Raw genomic sequence first — 23590 nt, forward strand, 5'->3', positions numbered from 1 at the left:
ATCTCTTCAGCCTTTTAAAGGGAGGCAGGCAAACCCCACAGTCCATATCATGTTTTAGACTGCATCTGCACTGCAGAAATAATCCAGTTTGACACCGCTATAAGTGTTATGGCTCAATGCTATGGAATTCTGGGATTTGTAGCTGGTTGTGGCACCAGACCCTACAAATCCCAGAATTCCATAGCATTGAGCTATGGCACTTATAGCAGTGTCAAACTGGATTATTTCTGCAGTGAGGATGCAGCTAGAGTCATTCCTTTTAACTCTTGTATATTTTCATGTAATTTTATACTTTTTGTTCTAGATGATTTTAATTGTTTAAAGTTTTATTAAGTCCCTTCCTGGGAGAAAGGTGGCATAGAAATTAGATAGATAGATAGATAGATAGATAGATAGATAGATAGAGTTGGTGTCACCCTCTCCATTGACCTTCTCCTGTCACACATAATACAGAACCTTTAGTCATGTTTTTGGTTCAAATCTTACTCATAAATTGTAGTTCCTGTATATCACTGAAGGTAATGGTAATAGCTGTTATGACATAAAACAATTAGCAAAATTAAAATTGTCATACAATAGATTCTTGGTGAGGTTCAGTTCCAGGATGCCCCTGTTGGATACCAAAATCCGTAAATGCTCAAATCTCACTAAATACAATGGCATAGCATATGGGTCCCCAAACTGTGACCTTTAAGAGATTTTGGACTTCAGCTCCCAGAATCCCAAACTATTGATCAACATGGCTGAGGCTTCTGGGGGCTAAAGTCCTAAATCTCTTAAAGGGCACAGAAAAGTTTCTCTCTAACAGAAAAAGATCAATGTCTCACAAAACTACAATTCCCCGGATTATTTAGCATGGAGCCCAGGGCAGTAAAGATGGTCTCAATCTGGACTATTTCTGCAGTGTGTCTTGACCATAGTTTCATGTGGTTGAAGTGAAAATTTGGTACAATGTGATTTTTTAAAATAAAATAAAATAATTCTAAAGTTTTGGGGTTTGCTTCTCCACTCTGGTGCCACAGCCAGCTACAAACCCCAGAATCCCATAGCAAAATTTAATTTAAAAAAATTAAAAATTTCAAAATTTCAAAATTTAATTTAAAAAAACCTGGGGGTTCTCTTTTTTCCTGCCCCCGAGCCTTCAGCCCATTCACACCATCTTTAGGGCGTTTTTAAGCTATATATTCTTTGACTACGCCAATGTCTTATAATAATGTGTGAATTTTGTGCTGCTATGAGGGAAGGCACTGTGGGCATTCTTTCCTCCTACTTGGATATATAGAGGGTATACATCTCTGCTGGAGCAGAATGTATATATATTTGGGCTGCGGCAGTACATCTCATGTTATATGTTTTGTATTTTTGCTTTATTTTGGTGCTGGCCATGTGCTAAATTCATTCATTCATTCATATCCTTTTTTAAATTTTATTTCAAACTTAATACAGAAAATTCTCCATTTTACAGCATTTTTTTAAAAAATGCCACAGTCCAAAAACAAAAATGCAGATGTTGGGGGAGCAGAGGTGTCACACACCCCCACACTTAGGGTGTCACTTGGTGCAGTCCGCACTCTCCCCCTGCAAGTGTCGCCCTTGGTTGAGTCCACCATCAGCTCAACCAGCCCTGCAGCAAATCCCTTGTTCCACCTGATTTCGCCCCCACACACCTGATTGGACCAGCTGAGTTCCAAGGCTCCGCCCCTCCCTCCCTCCCTGGTGGAGGGAGCGATGACGTCATGGAACGGAGGTACCCCCCCCTCCCTCCCTCCCTCCCAGAGGATCCACTGCGCAGCTAGCATCCTGATGCAGCACAGGTGAGAGGCTGCTGAGACAGGTGAATCTGCTGGACAGGTGAGGCTGCTGCATCCCTGGAGGAGTCGCACCTGAGCTGCTGGCAAAGGCGGCAGGTCCCTTCCAACCCCTGCTTAGGTACCATTGGAAGAAGCAGCAGCAACAACCACAACAGGAGCCAAGAGAGGGACCAAGGCAGGCTGGAGGGCTCTCAGGGCACCGCCATGAAGATGCTGAGCTTCCCCTGGGCTCGCTTCTACTCCAACAGCTGCTGCTTGTGCTGCCATGTCCGCACTGGCACCATCATCCTTGGCATCTGGTACCTGGTAAGGAGCTTCACCCCACCCTCTGTCGGGGTGTGTGTTGTGTGCCTCCGGGTGGGGGTATTGTGTGACTTCACGTCCTTTCCGACTTATGGCGACCCTATATCATTCTTGGCAGGAGGTTTTCCCTGGCTTTCCCCTGAGACAGAGAGTGTGACTTGATCAAGGTTACCCAGGGGGGGTTCCAGGGCCATGCTGGGATCCGAACCCTGGTCTCCAGAGTCCTAGTCCCAACACTCAAACCTAGCAAGTTTCTCGAGAGGAGGACTGGCCATGGCTTTCTCCTGAGGCTGAGAGAGTGTGACTTGCTCAAGGTTACCCAGGGGGTTTCCATGGCCAAGCTGGAATCTGAACCCTGGCCTCCAGAGTCCTAGTCCCAATGCTCAAACCTATCATAGGGTTTTCTTGGCATGTTTTTTCAGAGGAGGGTTAGCCATGGCCTTGCCCTGAGGCTGAGAGACGGTGACTTGCTCTGTTTTAGTCATTTAATAAGCTTTTTTTAATATTGTAATAATTGAATTCCATTTTAATGTACTACTTTTCTATGTTTTAATTTGTACTGTACTTTTAATGTTGCGAGCTGCTCTGAGTTCCTGTTCTGGGGAAAGAGTGGAATACAAATGATGATGATGGTCACCCAGGGGGTTTCTATGACCGAGCTGAGAATCAAAGTCTGGTCTCCAGAGGCATAATCTCAACACTCAAACCTGTCATGAGGTTTTCTTGGCAAGTTTCATCAGACGAGGGTTGCCATGGCCTTCCCCTGAGGCTGAGAGAATGTGATTTGCTCAAGGTCAGCCAGGGGGTTGCCATGGCCAAGCTGGGACTTGAACCCTGGTCTCCAGAGTAGAGTAATCCAATGCTGAAACCGCTGCACCACACTGGATGCAAACCAGCCTTGTCATCTTGCAGAACATTCCTGCTAAATGGATTGTGTTGAAAAATTTTGGTCACAAAAGAATAGCACAAAATAAATTCGTCCCAAAAAGTAAATGTTGCTGTGTACTTTCAAGTCATTTCTGACTTACGGCGACCCTAAGGCAGCCCAATCGTGGGGTTTTCTTGGCAAGATTTGCTCTGCTCTGGTGCCACAACAAACTGCAATTCCCAGAATGCCATAGCATGGAGCCAGGGCAGTTGAAGCAGGGTCAAACTGGATGATTTCTGCAGTGTGGATGTAGCACCAGGGAGCCCAAGGCTTCCTTGTTGCATTGTGCAGAGAGACAAGAGAAAGGCAGTAATGAGACAGAGGAGGCTTTCTCTCCCTTGCATGCCACTGTAATGCTGGCCCCATTTATCTAGGTCACTGGGGGGTGGGCAGTGGTGGAACTGGAAGAGCTGGTGTTTCTTTTTTGCTCTCCCTCCCCCCCCCCCCCCCCCCGTAGGACACAGTAGGCCTAGGATGTACTTGCAGGTTGTCCAGGTATCCTCCTTTTCCAGGACATACCCTCCATTTCAACCTTCTGCCCAGGAGGAATTTCCAAAATGTCTTCCTTTTTGAACATGATTACAGTCCAAAACACCTGGCAGAAATAATCCAGTTTGAGACCACTTTGACTGCCCAGGGAATCCTGGGAATTGTAGTTCATTGTGACACCAAAGCTCTCTGAAAGTGAAGGCTAAATGTCTCACCGAGCTACTGTTCCCAGGATTCCCTGGCACTAAAGCAATCTCAAACTGGATTATTTCTGCAGGGTGTTTTGGACCCTAGAAGCAGGGATTTACATTTCTGTGAGTGTTTTTCACTTTGATTTGGTCACGTCCTCCACTTTTCTGGAATGTCTGGCATTTTACGGTGCCTTGTCCTCTTTTGTGGATAGGACATCTGGTCACCCTGTGTAGCTTGTGTACTTGCCAGAAGAGAGAGAAGTTTGGGAGCTAGAGGAGTCCCCAAATTGGCTTTTGCTTTCCAACATTGTTCCCCCTTACTCTTCTTGTTTCTGAGGAGGAGGGGGTAAAAGAAAATAAGGTCTCATCTGCACTTCTTGTTGTTGTGTGCCTTCAAAACCCTTCCAACTTATGACAAACTAAAGGCAAGCCTGTCACTGGGTTTTCTTGGCAAGTTTCTTCAGAGAAGGTTTGCCATGGCTATCCCCTGAGGCTGAGAAAGTGTGACTTGCCCAGGGTCATCCAATGAGTTTACATGGCCAAGCAGGGAATCGAACCCTGGTCTTCAGAGTCCTAATCCAACACTTAAACCACCACATTACAGTGGCTCTCAATCTGCACTATAGCAATAATACAGTTTGACACTGCTTTAACTGCCAGGGCTCAGTGGTATGGAATCCTGGGATTTGTAGTTTGTTGTGGCACCAGAGTTCTCTGAGAGAGAAGGCTAAATATCTCACAAAATTAGAAAGCCCAGAATGCCATAGCATGGAGCCATGACAGTTCTGCATCATTTCTGCAGAGAAAGAAGCAGAACATATGATGTCTCACATTTCAGAGAAAGAGGCACTAGCACTTGTTCACACCTAGAATGCCTACATATGCTGTGGTTGGATTCCCTTGGTAACTTTGACAGCTCCTTTTCTTTGGTTGTTTAAATGCTATTTCTAAATGCTCAACTTAAGTTTTAAGTTACTGCAATGCTAGAAATTTGGGGCATGAATGAGAAATTCATGTGGGGGTGCAGAATGTAATATTGCCCCACCCATAGCCAGCATGGCATAGTGGTTTGAGTGTTGGACCATGACTCTAGAGAACAGGATTCGATTCCCTGTCCAGCCATGAAACCCACTGGGTGACCTTGGGCAAGTCACATTCTCTCAGCCTCAGGGGAAGGCAATGGCAAAACCTCTTCCGAACAAATCTTGCCAAGAAAACCCCATGGGTCAGCATAAGTGAGAAGCAATGTGAAGGCACACAACACAGAGAGAAGATAGCGACAGCACTACTGTTCACCTTTTCTTTTCCAGTGGCTTTCACGTCAATGGGGTGGTGAATCTGCTTTAGGAACTGGTGTGAACTTTTAAAAAAGCTATCCAAGGTGCTGAATTTGTTATTGTTGTTATCCACCCTCAAGTTGATCTTGACCCATGGCAACCCTGTAGACAAAGAGACCCTGTCTTCCACTGCTCTGCTGAGTTACTATCCCCCAAATAACTTTGTAAAACTCTTTTAAAGTTCAGGTTAAGACCTGAAGTAGATTCGTTGCCCTCCTGATACAGAAGCCACTGGTGATTAGATGAGTGTTGCTATACACAGCCCATAGCATGGAGGGGTCACCACCTACTGGAAGGGTCCCAAATCTCCCTGGTATGGTCACCCTTCAGAAATTCTGGTAATTTGGGTGGCTGCCTGATGGTGTCTGTTTTTCATGCTTCTGAATGTGATGCCTTGGCCTCTACTTGGGATGTCACAAAAGAGCACAAAAATGGTAGTTACTTCCCTTATTCTTGTTGCTTTCCTTTCCCCGCAGTTGTAGGATTTTCTACGTTGGGTACTTGACTGGTTTTGGCTGTTATGCACCTCAATTAGGGACAACAGGGCATTGCTTCTCAGAGAGCAAAATGAAAGAGAGTAAAACCCTGCTGCTAGGTTTTAAAGCTGGCCACTTACCCCATGTTCTTTAAATCCTGTGCTTTTTTCCTCCTAGTGCTGTAGTTTTCCTAAAAACTGATGCTAACTTTGTTAACCTGTCTCCATACAAAGATATAGCCATGTTAGTCAATAGAATTAGTATGTGAAGAGCTCTTGTAGCACCTTTGAGACTAACTAAAAGAAAGAAATTGGCAGCATAAGTTTTCGTAGACTTCAGCCTACTTCCTCAGATGCAATTATTATTATTATTATTATTATTATTATTATTATTATTGTTATTATTATTATTATTATTATTATTAACTTTTATTTATAAAGCGCTGTAAATTTACACAGCACTGTACATACAGTCTTTTTAATTAGACCCTGCCCTCAGACTTACAATCTAAAAAGACACCACACAAAAGGAGAAGGGAGTAGTGATGGGGAAGGGGATGAGGTCCAGCAGTTCCTCTCTACCTCCAAGGCCAGGACCAAATGCATCTGAGGAAGTAGACTGAAGTCTACGAAAACTCATGCTGCCAATTTCTTTCTTTTAATTAGTCTCAAAGGTGCTACAAGATCTCTCCGCATATTGTCACCATACAGTAAGTGTGAAAGGGAAGAGGGTAGTCTTGCTGCTGATTAGGATGAACTAATGAAATGCAAACCAGCAGAGCTTCTGTGTCTATAAACATTTGTGGATAGAAGGAGAGTTTTATGAGGCTGCAATTGTTGTGAAAATTTAGATTAGAGATGGTAGGGAAAAACAGCATTTGTCAAACCCCATGACTTTTAATCTTGGATACTGGTCATGCTGGATGGGGGATTCTGGGAGCTGTAAACTGTAATCCAAAAATAAAAAAAGCTCTGTTGTAAACCCATTAAAGATCCAGGGCTTCGTTTTGTGTTGGCTGTGGTTATTGTTCTAGGGAGTGGATGACCTTGCTGCCTAGTTAGAAATGTTAAATAATGATTAAAAAATATCCATCTAGGAACACTGAATCTGCCTCCACAGGGGCTGTCACAAAAGTAATCCAGCATTCAGACTATTGGCAATCATTCAGGGGTAGCTATGTTGGCCATTTAACAAATACAAACAAAAATCCATCACTGATACCTTTATTGGCCAAACAAAATGCACAATATACTTGTTGCAAGCTTTTGAAGCTCCATGGGCTTCTTCATCAGGCAAGATGTTACAAACCAAACAGGAGGGGGGAAAACAATTGGAGATGTTAGTCAGATGCCTGCATGTTGTTTCAGTCCTTAGTAAAGATGTTCTGCTGGGGAGGATATCTTTTGCAGGCTGACTCAGTTGACCAATAAAAGTATCACTGATGGATTTTTGTTTGTATTGGCAGTCATTTTCAACCTGTCTCTCCAGCATTATTCCTTAATGGTTTCCCAGCCAAGTACTAAATAGCCCTGCCCTTGCTTAGCTTCTGAAATCAGAAGAGATTGGATATGTTCAGGATGGTGTAGATCGTAACCTGCCTTGTGCTGATCTTAAATGTCATGCATGAAACAGGAGCCTTTTTGATACTTCCTTTATGTATGTATGTATTTATTTTACTATCAGATTCTTGTGGTTTTTGGTTTGTTTCTTTGTTTCTTCAGATGTAAAAATAAGGCAACTAGCTTTGTTGTGATGGATGAGTGTTAATGTGTGTGTGACAATTGCTGTTCTGTCTTGGGCAACAGAATGCCTTAAGCTGGCTCTGCTTGTGTTTGCTTCTATTAAGGATGGATGCTCCTATTATGGACTGATGTATTTTCTTCATTTTGCAATAAAAGGAAGGAAAAGGTTTCCAAGCCATTGGTCTTTGGGTGGGTGTACTTCAAGTGATACTACAAACATTATCCAACAGAGTCCCACCACATTTCACCTACATGGTTCATCATCATCAATGAGCTGGATTCAGTCCTTTATTTATCTCCCCCCCGCCCCGCCTCCCCAATAGTAATTTAGTCAGCTGTCTTCTCTCCCTGCTGATACTGACTTTCAGATCTTGGCCCATGGACTTTCTTTTCATTGTGCTTCCTTGAGTTGCTGGCTTCAGCAGTTAGTTTTGCTTTTCAGAAGTGTGGTTATTTCTGGAGAGATAACCCTCTAAAGAGCTGTATTATTAGCCACATAATTCTCTATAAGAATTATGTGGCTGCCGCAAATTGTAAGCCCGTGGGTGTTTTCCTTCACAGATGGGCCATAATATATTTGGAGTGTGCCGTGTTGACATGTAAATGATATGAAGTGCATGGAGAATCCAGTCAATATGATACCTGACTAAACAATGCGTAAAGAAATAAAAACACTGACAGAGGGGACCCTCAACTTTATCACACATCTCTCCCATGCATTGGAGAAAGGGCCATGCCTTTTATTGACAAGTAAGGTTGCCAAGTATCCCTCATTATATGGTATGTCCCTTATTTGAAGGACTGTAACATATTCCCTATAGGACTGACAGGTGTTCCATATTATCAGCCACATACCCTATCGAAGGTTAGAAAGCTTTTACTATTATGTAGACTGAACAAGATGCCCCAAATCCTGTACAATGGAGTGTTGGCTCTTCACAAAGACAGAAATTTGTGCATCATGTAATTTATGAATGTGGACAGTATGTTATATTTTCAGAGAAATATATGTCTAAGTTAACTGAAATTAATACTTTTATTTGGTATTTAGGTAGAACACAAACGTGTTAATAGCTTTCCCCTGTTTGCCGACTGGACATATCATAAGTTTTAATGAGGATGGATTTCTGATTGCACATTTTATCAGATACACAGTCTTAAAAGATTCATGGCAGGGATCTTTTATGCACTGAGCTGTGACTATCCCAGCTACTTGGCAATTTATGAGCTTAGGCAATTTGGTGATTAAAAACGGAGGTGCTTAACCAATTAGTAATTTTTTTTTTAGATTAATCAAAGGATAAATCAAACAATGTCTTCTAAAAACACCTCAAAGGCATTAGAAGTATATTTCCGGAAGAAATTAATGTTGATAAGGTTTAGAAGGCAACAAGCAATTAAGAAATAGTGGTTTACTTAAACATGGGCTCAGAACATTGTGTAGGTGTTTAACTAACCCCCTTACAGTGGAAGACAAATGCTAGCCCAAAATATCATGAATTAGGCTGTGAGTCATATGTGTTTCTTTAGCAAGTGCAAAAATAGCTAGCTATGGAGAAAGGTGAGTGTTAAGAGGGTGAAGGAGATGTTCAGCATAGTGATTTGGGAACTTAAGTGAAGTTTTGCACGGATCTCGGGATGATGCATTTTTTTAAAAAAAGATGGGGATTTTGTAAGGATGCCAGTGGAGAAGCTTCAACAGAGAGCACTAAAAGTGCCATGAATGGAGGGGTTTAGATGTTGGAAGATTGAATTGCAAAAAACTACAGAAGAAGGCTTAGGGAGAATTGTTGTTGGATGGGAATGTGAGCCACAGATAACAGTACAAATATGGCCATATCCCTCAAGTGTGCCATGGCATCACATTTCTGTGCACTGGAAGCAGACATAATATCATGTGAAAGGGATCTAGAAGTCCTACCTAGTAGATCACAAGTACCTGTGTTACAGAATAAATAAGAAACCTATGGCACTTCAACAAACTAGTTTTGGCATCAGACATAAGCTTTAAGGGACTCCAGCCCACTTCATTAGAAGTATGTGATAAAATGGGCTGGAATCTGGTGAAAGGTTGTGCCAAATAGAACTTAAGTCTTTAGAGTGCCACAAAAAAACAACCGATGAATGGTCTTAAACAAAAGGTCTCAAACAGATGAGAAAAGACAGTCATGCAAGCTTGAACTAATTTTCCATTTTTTTTCTCACAAGCTAGAAAAAAGGTGTACAAAGGTAAAAGACTCACCAAAGTAAAATTGCTTAACAATATTCTAACTAGAAGCTTCATGGTAGTAGGTATTTCTGGGCTTTACCTTTTGGCAAAGTAATTTGGGGGGGAAAGAAGGATTTTGGAGACAATGGTTCACCAGCAGAGGTGGCCCAGAAAGTTATACAAGGTAGCTTTATTTCTATGACATGTATAATCTATGGGTATCCTAATCTGTCCTTCAAAATGAAACTGCAACCCCTTTCCCAGGCTGCCTGGTTGCTACTTTCAGAAAAGTATTGGATATACTGTGAGAACAAATTGCAACAACACTAATAGTGGTTCTTCAAGTGGTCAGTTTTCATTCTGATCTATGGTGTGCACATGCAGAATAAAAGAACAAATGTGCATTTGCTGTATCAACATAATCTGCTTAATGGGTGAGCTTTGCTGTGCCTTCAAGTCATTTTTTACTTATGGCAACCCTAAGGCGAACCTGTCACGGGTTTCTGGAGCTGAAAGTGTGTGGCTTGCCCAAAGTCACCCAGTGGATTTCCATGGCTGAGCTGGTCTCCAGAGTCCAAGTCCCATGTTCAAACCATTATATCACATTACATGTATTTAGTTGATCTTACAACTCAGAAATAATCACAAATTGAAATCCAGAGCTTTAAACATTTACTTTTGGGGGCTTTAATTCCCAAGAAAACCCTGTCAGTATGGCCACTGGTCATGCTGGCTGAAGCATTCTGGGGGTAGTCCACACATGCACAGAGGCTAACAAAGAGGGAAGCACATAAACTGAGTAATGCTTTCAGACTCTCAAACTTATATGATCTTGTTTGGGAATACATGCACTTTACAACCAGTGATAATGTTCAGTTTTGTAAAAAATAAAAATATACACAATGTCCATAAATTACATCAATATCCTTCTTTTCTAGCAAGAAAAATGTTTTTCTTATTAACCAAGGTCTTAAATAAATTGGAAATCAATATACCATAGATTAATTGGAAGTCCAGAATCATCTTGCAAATTGAAAAAGGATGCTAGTTGTTGGAACAGACCCAGTTTCTGTTACAACCTGGCACACTTTTCTGGCTTTTAAGGGAAATATACTTCCCAGCAGTCAAGAATGACAATTTGTTTGAGACTCACAATTAAGACCAAGTAGTGCCTTTGTTACCTTCTATAGAAGATTAAATCAAGCTGGGAGCCAAGCTGCATAAAACTTTGCATTTCAGGAATGACATCATGGATAAATGAAAATTACAACTAAAGTTCACTGAATAATTTTTAAAAAATAAAGTTGTGGATTTTCATTACAGAACATTCTGCCTAAATATTTGAAATGACTATATATGCTTAAGAATATACCGGTGTAACTCAATTAACAAAGTACAGTAGATGTGTTCCTCGGTATTCCTCCTTTAACAGAAACTTTGGTATCAAAAGCTGAAATAACAGGAGGAAAAAATTAGGTTCCTGCACTGCAAAAATAGAAGGGTAATTCAACATGTTTCAGCAACTGTTTTCAATCAAAACTAACAATATGAATATATGATAGGTTAGGTAAGCCATCATAAGCAAACAAAAACATTCTGAACTTCTAGGGACCACTTGAAAGCTTCTTCCAACATGTCTCCAGGAATGATTTTTTTATTCCTTTCATCATCCCCTGATTTCCTTAGAATTTCCATTTTTGTTGCCAGATTTATAGATCTATGCTTCTTTTCTTTCTTTTTTTTACATGCTGGATGTAACATATGAGGCAGGGTTACATGCTCTCCCTGTCTCTCCATTTTGTTGTTGACAAATGCTTAGTAAGGGATTCTGGAGGCAGCTGCCATTTACCTGGACTGTTGTAGGGAGGCACATACAGCAACAATAAGATCAGCTAAAGTAGATTCCCGCTTTCCCAGCTCAAACTTTATTGTATTATTTGCATTATTTCCAGCAGATACACTGCTGCGCCCTGACACAGAAAGTCCTTGGGTGCATCTACACTGGCTTCTTAATCCAGAGCCACTCTGGAGTATTATGCTGTGGACTAGCCCTAGACTGACTACGATAGAGAATACATGCACCAGGCAGAATCTGGTGCAACACCACATTGTTGTGCATATGGGCCAACCAGACCAACACCACACTGGTTCCATTGGCCCATCCTGCTTGGTGCCACTACTGCTGCAGTCTTGCTGGCCAAGCATTTTCCTGCAAGAGCTTGCCCAGTGCACTGTTGCTTCTGCTGAGATCAGAATGGGGCATCCCACTATGTGATCAGTAAGGAGGGAATTGCTCTTCCCTCTCCTCGTTGATCCCATGGGTGCCTCATTCTGACCTCAGCAGAAGTGATGGCACAACAGGCAGGGTCTCTCTTGCCCCACCATCACCATTTCCTTGCAGGCAGGAACTCCTTATAAAGCCTGCCCAGTGCACCACCGTTTCTGCTAAAAACAAACCAACAATGACGTACCAGCATAGCCTTCACCAGACTGGTACTCTTGATGTATTGCAGTACAGCTCCAATCAGTGTAGCCTATAGGCTGGTTGTTGATGGAATCTGTAGTTCAAAATACTGGGGAGATGGGCCAGGTTGGGCAAGATATATAAAATTAATGATTGGCATCTCATTACACTACAAAGTGAATAAGAAATCGATCCACCTTTGCACCTGCATTTTTATTAATATATTAAAGCTAAATAAAATTATTAATAAGTATGTGCATTTCTGGAATGCTTATAAGGAAAATAATCATTTACCTCCCACTCCATTTTGTTAACGTATCTCTGCTGCAGCTATAAACCCTTAATTTCATGTGGAAGAGATTTTCTAACACTTTTTCTAGAGCTGCAAGAATTTACAACCTTACATGTAGATGCAATCCCTGGCCCGAAAGCAACTGCCCTTGAAACCTCTTTCTAAAAAGCTTTTACAAATATTTATGAATGAGCATGTCAGAAATGAAATAGGGAGATGATGACTACATTCATAATGTGTTCTAGTCATGATGACTGATGCTAAGAATAGCTTTTAGTCTGGAATTCATCTCCTGTGAATCTTAATTCATGACTGAAAAATGGAGGTGAGCCATTTTGAAATCAGATGTAGGTTCTGCCTGATATAAATTCAGCTTACAAGGTGTGTTATGTAGGGGGAAAGCATAAAAAGCATCCCAAGTGCCATAGTTATCTTGATCCTGCATGCAGAATAATCTTATATTTCATGTACAAACATTTATTCTGTTGGAATGAACCAGGGACGTAGCCAGGATTTTAGGAAAGGGGGGGGGGGTGTTTCCAGACTAAGTGCCACCATTATAATGGGGCTTGGGCGCGGCGGCACAGCAGCACTCACCATTCATTTTTCTAATGGAAGGGGGGGGGGTCCGGACCCCAAGAACCCCCCCCCCTTGGCTATGTCCCTGAATGAACGCTTCATGCCTAGTAATAGTACCTGCTCAGTTTATCTATGTCCTAGCAGTTATACAGCAACAAATACTGTCTCCCTTCTGACAGAAATTAGATATGATTTTCTTTGTTCTTGGTTATACATGCTATATGCACACAGACAGTTGGCTTGATCAGATTTTTCCATTAAGTGAACTTCTAGAGATGGCTAGCTCACCAGACTACAGTATCTGTATTATAAGAATTTGTTGAACAGAAACCAAGGTTTCCCTGGGGTGAATGCCAGGCAAAGCAGCCAGGTTCTCAATGGAGGTTTGCTTACTTTATGCAGGAGCATATTTTGGGTTACTACTTCACAGCTGTCATATGAAGTCTACAATATAGCACCGGGGTAGAATAGGAAATGTCATCAAATACCAGGCCAGTTTGTTTGCCTGTCTAGCCTGGTATTGACTACTCTAGCTGGCAATAGGTCTTTTGGAGTCTCAGGATACCTGATTCTTTTAAGAAAAGGTTGAACCTGGGACCTTGCACATTTGTGCACCACTGAAACTGGGATGGTACAGATAACCAGATTCCAGTGCACATCTGGGTATGTTGCTGCTGGTAAATGGAAAACTGTGTACCCCATATGGGGCACTGAATATCTCCATTCTCACTCCAGATCATGGCCAGTAGAAGTGAAACATAAATCTCCTTTGTGTTTTCTATATGATTGCTACTGCCTTTTTTTAAAAAATCACCATATTTGTCTGGAAGCAAGACTGAAGTGAGTGAGGTAGATCCCTGGGACAATGGAGCTTATCACTTGGCATTTTAAATTGGCTCCAGCCTCCTGGGCTGCAACTGGGTTGCAGGATGGAAGTGGGGATTATCACACACTAAATCGTTGCCAAATCACCAGCCACCATCAGCCTGGGTCCCAGCCGCACTCAGCCAGAACTTTTTAGAAGTCAGAAAGCTTTTCAACTTCTAAAAAGTGCTGGTGGTGTGTGGCTTGAACCCAGCTGGGACCAAGGCTGATGGCAGCTGGTGATTTGGTGACAATTTAGTATGGTATAATCCTCGCCTCTATCCCACGTCCTGGTTGTAGCCTGGGAGGCTGGAGCTGATTTGAGACAACAAGCGATAAGCTACAATGGCTGCTGATGGCCAGGGAGCAGACACTAGTGGTTTAACCTTTCCTCATTCGGTCTTCACTCATTCATAGAAAAGTGTTACCACCACTTTTGGGGGTTAGTTTAGGGTGGGGCTGTTCTGAAAGGGATTTACTCTTGGGCAAGCTATTATTATGGAAGGATATTATCCACAGGAACAGGCATTGTTAGATAATACATATCAGGCAGCACTTTATTAAGCACTCTGTGGAACTGCCTTAGTAGCACAGAAAGGGTCCTAGGACTAGCCCACAGGCGGTAATTGAGCAGCCTTCTAGACTATAAGTAGTTGGACTGTGACACCCAGCAGCTCCAGGTCACATACCTGGTGGTGAGGAATACTTGAAACTACAATTCAGCATCATCTCGAGGGGTATACTATTCCCACTCCTAGTTTATATCCAGTTGCTAATCCCAACTATTTAGTGGGTTTACTCATATAAATCATCTCTCTCTCTCTCTCTGGCTTTCCTTCGCGAACAAAGATTTAGGAAGGACTCATCCCACACTTTCTACAAGCACATTGATGACTAAAAAGGCCAATCTGAGCGCTGATGAAAGCGTTCAAGGAGTCGTAGGTGTTGGCAATAGGTGACCCATGTTTCAGACCCATAAAGGAGAATAGACAGTACAATGGCTGTATGCAAACTGATTTTTGTGCTTTGCCTCAAGTGTTTGTTACTCCAGACTCTTTTGTGAAGCCTTCTGAATGCACTATATGCCTTTGCTAGTCTGTGATTGATCTCTTTATCAATCTTGGCGTCTGAGGAGATGATGCTTCCCAGGTAGGTGAACTGCTGGACAGACTTAAGCACAGATGTGCCTACAGTGATGTAGGGATGGTAGTGTTCTTCCTGTGGTGCCGGCTGGTGGAGAACGTCTGTGTTCTTCAGACTGACTTCCAGCCCAAACAGCTCTAAATCATGATTTGTATAAAATACACTGACTCAATTGGTTTACACTCAGTGGAACTTGTAATTGGATTTGGGCCTTTCAGTTGAAGGAACCATGGCTGTTTTGGGTTCTTTTCATTTTTGTATCAAGGGAGTCTATTGCAGAGTTCATCTAATGAAAGGAAGCATAATGAGGTTCCAGTGGCTGAAAAAGTAGATCAGTTATTTAGCTAGGTGTATACAGACACAAGAACAAGTTTCTTGACTGATACATAGTTGATAGCTTGCAGCATTGGGTATCTAAGCCTTGTTTGCAATTAGTAATTGTTAGAATAAAATCCTTGACCAGCTCAGAGGCTTCTTTGTACCATGGCTTTTCTGTTGGGTCATTCATTTTGTGAAACATACTTTATCTTGTCATTTTATAAACAAATTGGTTCCAAATCTTCTGACATAGACTCCATTCTTAATAGAAAGTTGCAAAAGTTATTCTGAATGTCTACAGAGATAAGATCCTTACTTGTTCTCCCTAAGTGTATAGAAACAGTCAAGCTTGGAAAAAAATGCTCTCCTTTTTTGTGGCTTCAGACTTAATATGAAGACAGAAGGAACAGAAGTGCCAGTGTCTCTGAAATGCATTTTTACCACATCCAAGTTACAAGTTTCTTATCTTTTCTTCCCCAGATAATGAACAAGTTGTCCCTAAATCAGGATTTTTTCATCTCCTTGGTAGGAGGCAGAGCTTGGAAATTACCAGTTGACAATATCAGAGCTTGGAAGTTACCAGTTGACACGTTAAATTTAGTCTTATAGTTACCCCATATGGCAGAAACCATAGAAGAGATTTTTATGTTATGTTCTTCTCAGGAAAATTTTAAAAATGTGCAACTATATTATGATTATGTTAATCACTGAGTTGGTTATGTTCATGTTGGGGGAAAAAAGAACATTAATTTTAATTAGGTTGTTTCTAACATAAACACCAGAAATTCACAATACATGACTGTGTTAAACATCTTATTGAAATGTAGATGAACAATGCTATCTAAAATTGCACTCCTCCTCCTTCTCCCCACTTCCTGTTTGTGCTTGGGAGAGAAGGAAACAACCACATGAATTTTGGAAAAGTCTTGTTTCTCATTCACCCGTGCAGTGAAAGTGAATGTGTGCATTTAGAGAGAAATACAAACACAGGAAGCATTCAGGAAACAAAAGACGTTATTGATAAACATTAAATGTAAACCAGACACACCCCTCGCCTCCATCAATAATATCCAAATCGCCTAATCCCTCTTCAGCAATAGTCCCCCCCAAAATTCTCTTAAATCATTTTAAGAAAAAAAAATTAGGCCAGTAGTACAAAGTCTGCATCAAATTATTCTCCCTCTCTACTTACTCTTCTCTTGTCTATGCTTTTTCTTCCTCTTCATCTCATTTCTCCACCTTTTCCTCTTAGGCCCTCCCTCGTATCATTCTGCCTGATCACTGTGTTTCCTCTTTTTCCTCTCTAGTATGTGCTGTCCACACTTCTGTGTATCCCTTTTGCTGATGCAAGGGTGAAGTCGCAAGGCAAGAGATACCACACACAACACCAAGGCCACAACTTGTATTGTTTAGAACTGATCACATGGTTAGCCAAAAGAATGGGTCTGGATCCAGGCATTGACCAGCCCAGCTGTTGATCAATGAATCCCATTCCAGCCCAGTGCTGGCACACATGGACAACAGGGGAAACCGCTGGCCAATTTCCAGGGTGACCCTTGTCACCGGGGAATGCTGTCAAGGCATCCACTCCCACCTGGGGATCCTTCTCCACACCACATACTCCCAGATCCCATAGGGGACTCTTGTATACTATCAATGCCCAACCAGTACTGGTAAACAATGTCCTGGATCCATGACCCATACTGCCACCACAAAAGGTGGGCCCCGCAGACTGCCAGCAGACAAGGGCTCAAATAGCCTGACTACCCAACCACAGTGAAGCCTGTAGCGGCTTCCCCTAGTAGGGTGCATCAGCCAGTGAGGGCAACGCTGGTGGGAGCTCATTGCCCGGTTCTCCCCAAATCCATGGCAGCACAGCCAAGGAAAGTCTGCCATTGCTCCCTACCCGTTCCTGCAAACAGCTGGCAGGGTAAATCATGCAGCCTGATTTCTCATGCAATTCCTGCCTTCTGTTTTCTCCTCTTCTGCTTCTCTTGTTCTGGTCTTATCTATAATGCCATGCAACCAACCCTTCCCTCCCACCATTTTCTGGACAAACTGGCCTTCCTTTTCTGGATGTCTCTTCATGACAGGGCACTGTACTACAGGTTTCCACCGTCTCCTTTCTCTCTTCCACCTCTTGTTCATGGGTGCCTATTGTGCTTGCTACTTGTATCCAAATTGCTGCCTGGCATGGAAAAATTCCAGCAAGAATGACAGGTGAGGCAGTGAGGAAGAAGAAACAACATAGCAAATGAAAAGACTAACCCCCCTTTCTCTGTCCCTTCTTAGCATTTGGCGTTCTTCCCCATGCAATAGCCCTACAATTCCTTGTTCTTTCTTTTGCTATGAGCAGGGACGTAGCCTGGGGGGGGGGGGTTTCTTGGGGTCCGCCCCCCCCCCTTCCGTTAGATAAAATGAATGGTGTGTGCTGCCGCACCGCCGCACCCAAGCCCCATTATAATGGTGGCACTTGGTCTGGACCCTGCCATTCCCAAAATCCTGGCTACATCCCTGCTATGAGTATAACCAAAAAAGCCCCTTTTATTGTTTTTAATCTCTCTAGCAAGTCTGAGCAAGAACTGTAGCTTTTCTGACTTTCTCCCTACATGTGCTGGCTGTTTGTTTGAATTCTTCTTGGTGATTCCCCCCCCCCCTTTTTTTAGATGAGTTGAAAGGTCTTTAGAGATCCATCCTGGTTTCTTTAGACACGTCACATTTTTTCCTCTTTGTTGGAACTGTTTGAAATTCTACCTTCAATATCTCACTTGTAATCAAAATGCCATCCCTCATGAACTCAATTAGTTCTGTTAATCTGTCTATTAGTATTCCTGGCCATGGCATCGCCATAAGCATTTCCCTAAGTTTGCTGAAATAAGCTGCCTAGAATGTATGTCTGACTATGCTTGGCTTCCCCTTTCCACTGTACAACAAAGTCCAGGAGAAGATGGTCACTCCCACCTAAGGATCCCATGACTTCCACTCCATCACTGTTGGTTAGGATCCGCTCTGAAACAGACCGTTGTTGCCTCCTCCATCTTCTGGACAATGAAACTGTCTGCAAGGCAAGTACGGAATTTGTTGGACCATATATTCTTGGCGGAGTTTGACTTCCAACAACTATATATTTGTTCTCCCATTACTGCTACAACTCTCCTTTCTGCATGTTTGGCCATCTTTTCCAGCAAGACATCCTCCAAATCCTCAGTCTGGCTTGTGAGGTCTATAGTAGTCCCTCACAATGACATCATTGTTGTTTTTCTCTCCCCCTAAATTTTTACCCAGATGCTCTCAACCAACCTACCTTCCAGGATTTAAGTCACTGATCTATTCACAGATATAAACATCGTTGACATACAATGCTACTCTTCATCCTCCTTTCCTGTTTGGTCTATTTCTCTGAAATAGGTTATATTCCTCTGTGAGGGTCCACTGGGTCCCAGAGAATCTTCCTTCTTCAGCAACACAATGAGATCTTGCTGAGATTCCACTGACACTTCCCTTGCCAATTCTTGGAAAGAGCTATGCCAATGCAAGGCATGTGAGAAAGGATTGTGAAAGAAACAGAGTATCTTTAGAGAAAAGGGCTTTATTCTAAGTGAAGAATTTCTATAGTAAAGTGATATCTTTTATGTGAAGGACATCTTTCCTTCTGGCAAAAATTAGGAATTACAAATTACAGACAGATTAGATCATTTCAACCAAATCAAGAGAAAGAATGTTTAAAAACCCTGATGGTGACTAGCTATTATGCTCTCCTAATTCTACTCACAGATCAGATGGAATTTGTATCCTTGATGTTCAGGGAGTAGCTTGGATTCTGGAATCCCTTGTCCAGCCTTAACCAGTTACTTGGGGTGGGGGAGCAGGAGCATCCATCTCCCAAACCCCTTTTGTTAGAGCTCACCTCATCATCTGCTTAGAGAGAGCTAGAGACAAAGACCCTTGCTGAGTCTGCTTAAAGACAGCCTGACCTCATGATGGTTTCAGACTTTTTATAACCTGTTCTAAAGCATCTTGAAGGTTCAAGTGTTTGTCCATCTGATTGTCCTGTCTTGTCAAGGGTGACTGAGGCCTGTTACAGGCCTGTTACAGACAGCCAAAATAAAGCTGCTTCGAGTCACAGTGGAGGTATGGTGTTTCAATGATGCATGCATCCTAAGAGTCCAGAAGCCACACCAAAGCCACACTCCAGGCTGGAGCGTGGCTTCGGTGCGACTTCTGGACTCTTAGGACGCATACATCATTGAAACACCATACCTCCACTGTGACTTGAAGCAGCTTTATTTTGGCTGTCTGTAACAGGCCACAGACTGCCAAAATAAAGCTGCTTCAGGTCTCTTTGGAGGTATGCTGTTTAAATGATGCATGCATCCTAAGAATCCGGAAGCTGCACCAAAGCTGCCCTCCAGTGCTTAGGAATGGAGTGTGGCTTTGGCGCGACCTCCAGACTCTTAGGACCCATGCATCATTTAAATAGCGTACCTCCAAAGAGACCCGAAGCAGCTTTATTTTGGCAGTCTGTAACAGGCCTGAGTCTCATTAAAATGTAGCTGAGTCTCTTTTTAACCCTTTGTTAAAGAAGGTTTGGATAATGGGAAGGATTTGGGAAGGAGTTCCCCATTATCACACCATCCATTATTAAAGTGTAATCATAGCAATAGCACTTACATTTCTGTACCACTTCATAGTGAACTCAGCACTCTGTAAGCAGTTTATAATCTGTAAACTAATTGCCCCCAACAAGCTGGGTACTCATCTAAAAAGGATGAAAGGCTGAGTCAACCTTGGAGCACTGCAGGGATTGAACTCACAACCTTGTGGCTGCAGTACTGGCATTTAATCACTGCACCACCAGGACTTATCATGAGACCTATCCCTACATGTTTCAGTGATGCCTTTTATATCATACTTGTTTTGCTGTGCTAAGAGTTCAAATTCATCTTGTTTATTTCCCATGCTCTATCTATGCATTAGTGTAGAGACATCTAAGACCATGTGTAATTTCCTATATCTGCTTATTTAAGTTATTTTCCCTCCCCTTGTTGGATTCTTGTACTATTTGTCCAATTCTAAGACTGAAGATATTGATAAACATGGGCATGGTTGTTAGTAGTGTGTGTCTTCAAGTTTTTTCTGATTTAACGTGATCTTATCAATACACTTTTCTTGGAAAGATTTGTTCAGAGGGAGTTTGCCATTGCCTTCCTCTGAGGCTGAGAGACCCTGACTTGCCTAAGATCCCCCGGTGGGTATGGCTTGTTGCTGTTTTATATGGAATCAGGGCGGATTCAGAGATTCACTTTTAATTTCTCTTTTACAAACTAGATAAACATTTTGAGAAATTAAGTTAATTGTATTATTTAGTTATTTATTTCAAAGAACACTCCTAGTAGACATTCAGTTTCAAATGCAGTTCTCTAAAATGAGAGGACATTGAGCGATAACAGCAAATTTGCGTCTGCTCTGGTTTGCGGGGGTAGCGGTGACTGTCTTGCCAGCTCTCTGCTGTCCTTTAAATCCATGTTTATGCTAGAAAGATTAAACAAATCAGTCTGTAACTGTCTCTGAAATCTCCTACAGTGATACAAAAAAACAATGTTAAGTAATAAAGCTGAATACAGTTAAAGGTTCAGTTCACATAAAATTTAAAATATAATTGAACTATCAATCTAATTTTTTTTAAAAACTGTTAAAACGGGGGACAGTTCTAACTAATACAACACATTATTAAAGGCTCTTCCTCATGAGCAATCCATTCTCAAAACCCTGCTGAAACAAACAAATAAAAAAGTCTTCACCTGCCAAGGGAGGGTTAGCAAGGAGGGTGCCAGCCCTCCTTTTGTTTGTTTAGCTAATTGGTCATATTTTAGTTTATTATTTTTATGATAATTTATATCCCATCTTTTCCCCAGTGTGGTTCTCAAATAAACTGTAAACATTTTAAAAGATCACAGCTAAAAGGCGGTATCATGCAAAAATTAAAAATATAATTAAACTACCAGACATCAAAAATTAAAACAGATAACAATGAAATGTTAGCATCATGTAAAAGCTAAAAAAAATCAATAGAATTGAAAGCAGTTAAAAGCATGGGCATTAAAAAGAAAAGCAACAAATGCAGACAGTACAGCAGATTATGAAAGACTTTTCCCACAAAACCATCAGTCCTTAAAGACCTGCAGAAATAAAAAATCTTCACCTGTCTATGGAAGGAGAGCAAGAAGAGCATCAGTCTAGCCTGTGTAGGAAGGAGTCCCTGAGCCTAGGAGCAGCCACCAGGCAAGGCCCTCTCACATGTTTCCACCAATTGTAGCTGTAAACATGGTGGAACAGAGAGAAGGGCCTCCCCAGAAGATCTCAAACTATGAGCAGTTTTTAATGAGAGAATACAGTTCTTCAGATAACCTGGAGCTCTGTAGGGCTTTATAGATCATAACCAGTACTTTGAATTCTGCCCAGAAATGGACTGGTGCAGGTCTATTTGTTTTAGGCTCTTTGATTATGATGGCTCAGATGAAGGCTCCCCAACCCTTTCACTGCAGCATTGTTTCTAAATGAGCAGCCACTTTGAGTATGTATACCCCAAAGGAATGGAGATCCTCTTGTTAGTTTGAACAGGATGACTTTCTAAATAGAAAATACTGCATAACTACTGACCCTCTGTTGAAAGTGAAAAGTTGTTTGTGCAGGTATGAGTTCTTTCTTCACACATCCAGAATGCTCATAATCCTACATTAGCAGTTTCAGAAGAAAGGCAAAAAGACAAGATTTTAAACAGGATTCCTTGGTTTTTCTATGCAGTACTTGAGACCTATCAGAGCTTGGAAATGTTACATATTTGAATGTAACTTCACCAATCCTCCAGTCAGCATGGGAGTTGCAGTCCCAAAAAGTTAATTTTTGATGCTCTGCCATTTTGTTTTTCATTTCTATGTAGTTGCTTTCTTAAGAATCTTTAAACACAGAAGATAAATATGTTCAATTCCAGTTACGTTTAGAGAGAGGCTGTCTGTTTGGAAAGTCACATGCACCAGCTCTGCAGATGGTTCGAAACCAGATGAGCTTGTCGGATAAATGGGAGCATGTCAGTTATCACTTTAGGGATTAACAGACTTGGAGCAACTGCACCGTCTGCCATGCTAGCTGTTTTCTTTCATGTAATTAATTGGGGAAAGTGGGTGGGTGGTAAGATAGGCTCCACTGCTACCAGGACCCATCTCATCAATGCATTGCTGACAGGACTTTTTCTGGGGATTGCGTAAGCACAGTATAGAATTTCATTATAGCAAAGTCCTGTTTAACATAATTAAGTTGCAAGCTAGTATGGTGAATTTAAATTCCAGCTTGCAGAAATAAAATCTCTTGGATGCCTCATAGTGCTGTCCCCAGATCAGCTTAGTGTCTCTGGTAGCTTGCGTGTGCAGAAACCATTAAATGTGACATGGAAGGAGTGTAACAAAGTTCCCCACAAGACTAAAACCCTTTGTTGAGTAGTAATGGAAGCTAAATAACAAACCACAGTTTACTCATTTTGCAACTCTGTTAATCAAGTCCTGTCACTTAAATGAGCTCTGCCAACAGAAGCTAGGGCGTGGGTTGTCAGATATACTTTTTGGTTCTAATACCTGACCAAATCAGGGAAATCTTCCTAGGTCAACTTGCTAGGTTGTTCTTAAATAACATGCTCTTAATTCATTCTCTAGGAAGTACAGTAGTTCCTTGTCTTCTTTAGGCACTGTAGAAAGGAGTGGTGTACCCAAAATAAGCAGTATTTTGGGCCAGAGCATTCTTGCCTCCCCTGCCATGAACACAATGCTCGTACAGTTGGTCCTTCTTATACATGGATTTTTTATACATGGATTCAAGCATCCACGATTAGAAAATATTCCCCAAAAAAGTATAAATTTCAAATATCAAACCTTGATTTTCCATTTTTTATAAGGGACACCATTTTGCTATGTTATTATATTTAATGGGACTTGAGCTAACATGGATTTTGTTATACATGGGGGATCTTGGAACCAAACCCCAGCGTATAACAAGGGTCCACTGTATTAAAGACTAGCAGACCACCACCTATGCATTGCAGCAGCAGCAGCAACCACAACACAAGGCTTTTAAGAAAGATATCTTGATTTTTCTATACAGGCTGACTATCCCTTATCTGTATATGTAAAATAATCTAAAATGGGTGGCTTTTGCTTTCTGGTGGTATACAAACTAGTTTCATGCACAAATGATTAAAAATAATGTATAAAATTACCTTCAGGTGATATGTATGTGATGTATATGAAACATAAATAAATTTTGTCTTTAGACTTGGGTACCAAGGTCAGGAAAGTGGGTGAGGGGGAGGAGGAGCCTTGGTCCATAAATGCATCATCAAGTTGACCAGGAGACCTGTCTGGAAAACAGAGCACATTGAGTGTATTTACCTGACC

The 23590-nt window shown here is 41.8% G+C and overlaps 1 protein-coding gene across 1 annotated transcript in view; it reads left to right on the plus strand.

Moving 5' to 3' along the window:
* The first annotated feature begins 1959 nt into the window (after nucleotides 1–1959).
* The window catches only part of LAPTM4B (lysosomal protein transmembrane 4 beta), a 74594-nt gene continuing 52963 nt past the window's right edge, over nucleotides 1960–23590 (plus strand). Inside the window, exon 1 of the mRNA XM_089517686.1 lies at nucleotides 1960–2117. Coding sequence (XP_089373812.1) covers nucleotides 2016–2117 — 102 coding nt within the window. The 5' untranslated portion in view covers nucleotides 1960–2015. The remainder of the gene's footprint in view (nucleotides 2118–23590) is intronic.

This window comes from Sceloporus occidentalis, unplaced genomic scaffold (assembly GCF_023333645.1).
Source record: "Sceloporus occidentalis isolate IW3139 unplaced genomic scaffold, rSceOcc1.0.p SCAF_3, whole genome shotgun sequence".
In the NCBI taxonomy this organism is placed as follows: Eukaryota; Metazoa; Chordata; class Lepidosauria; order Squamata; family Phrynosomatidae; genus Sceloporus; species Sceloporus occidentalis.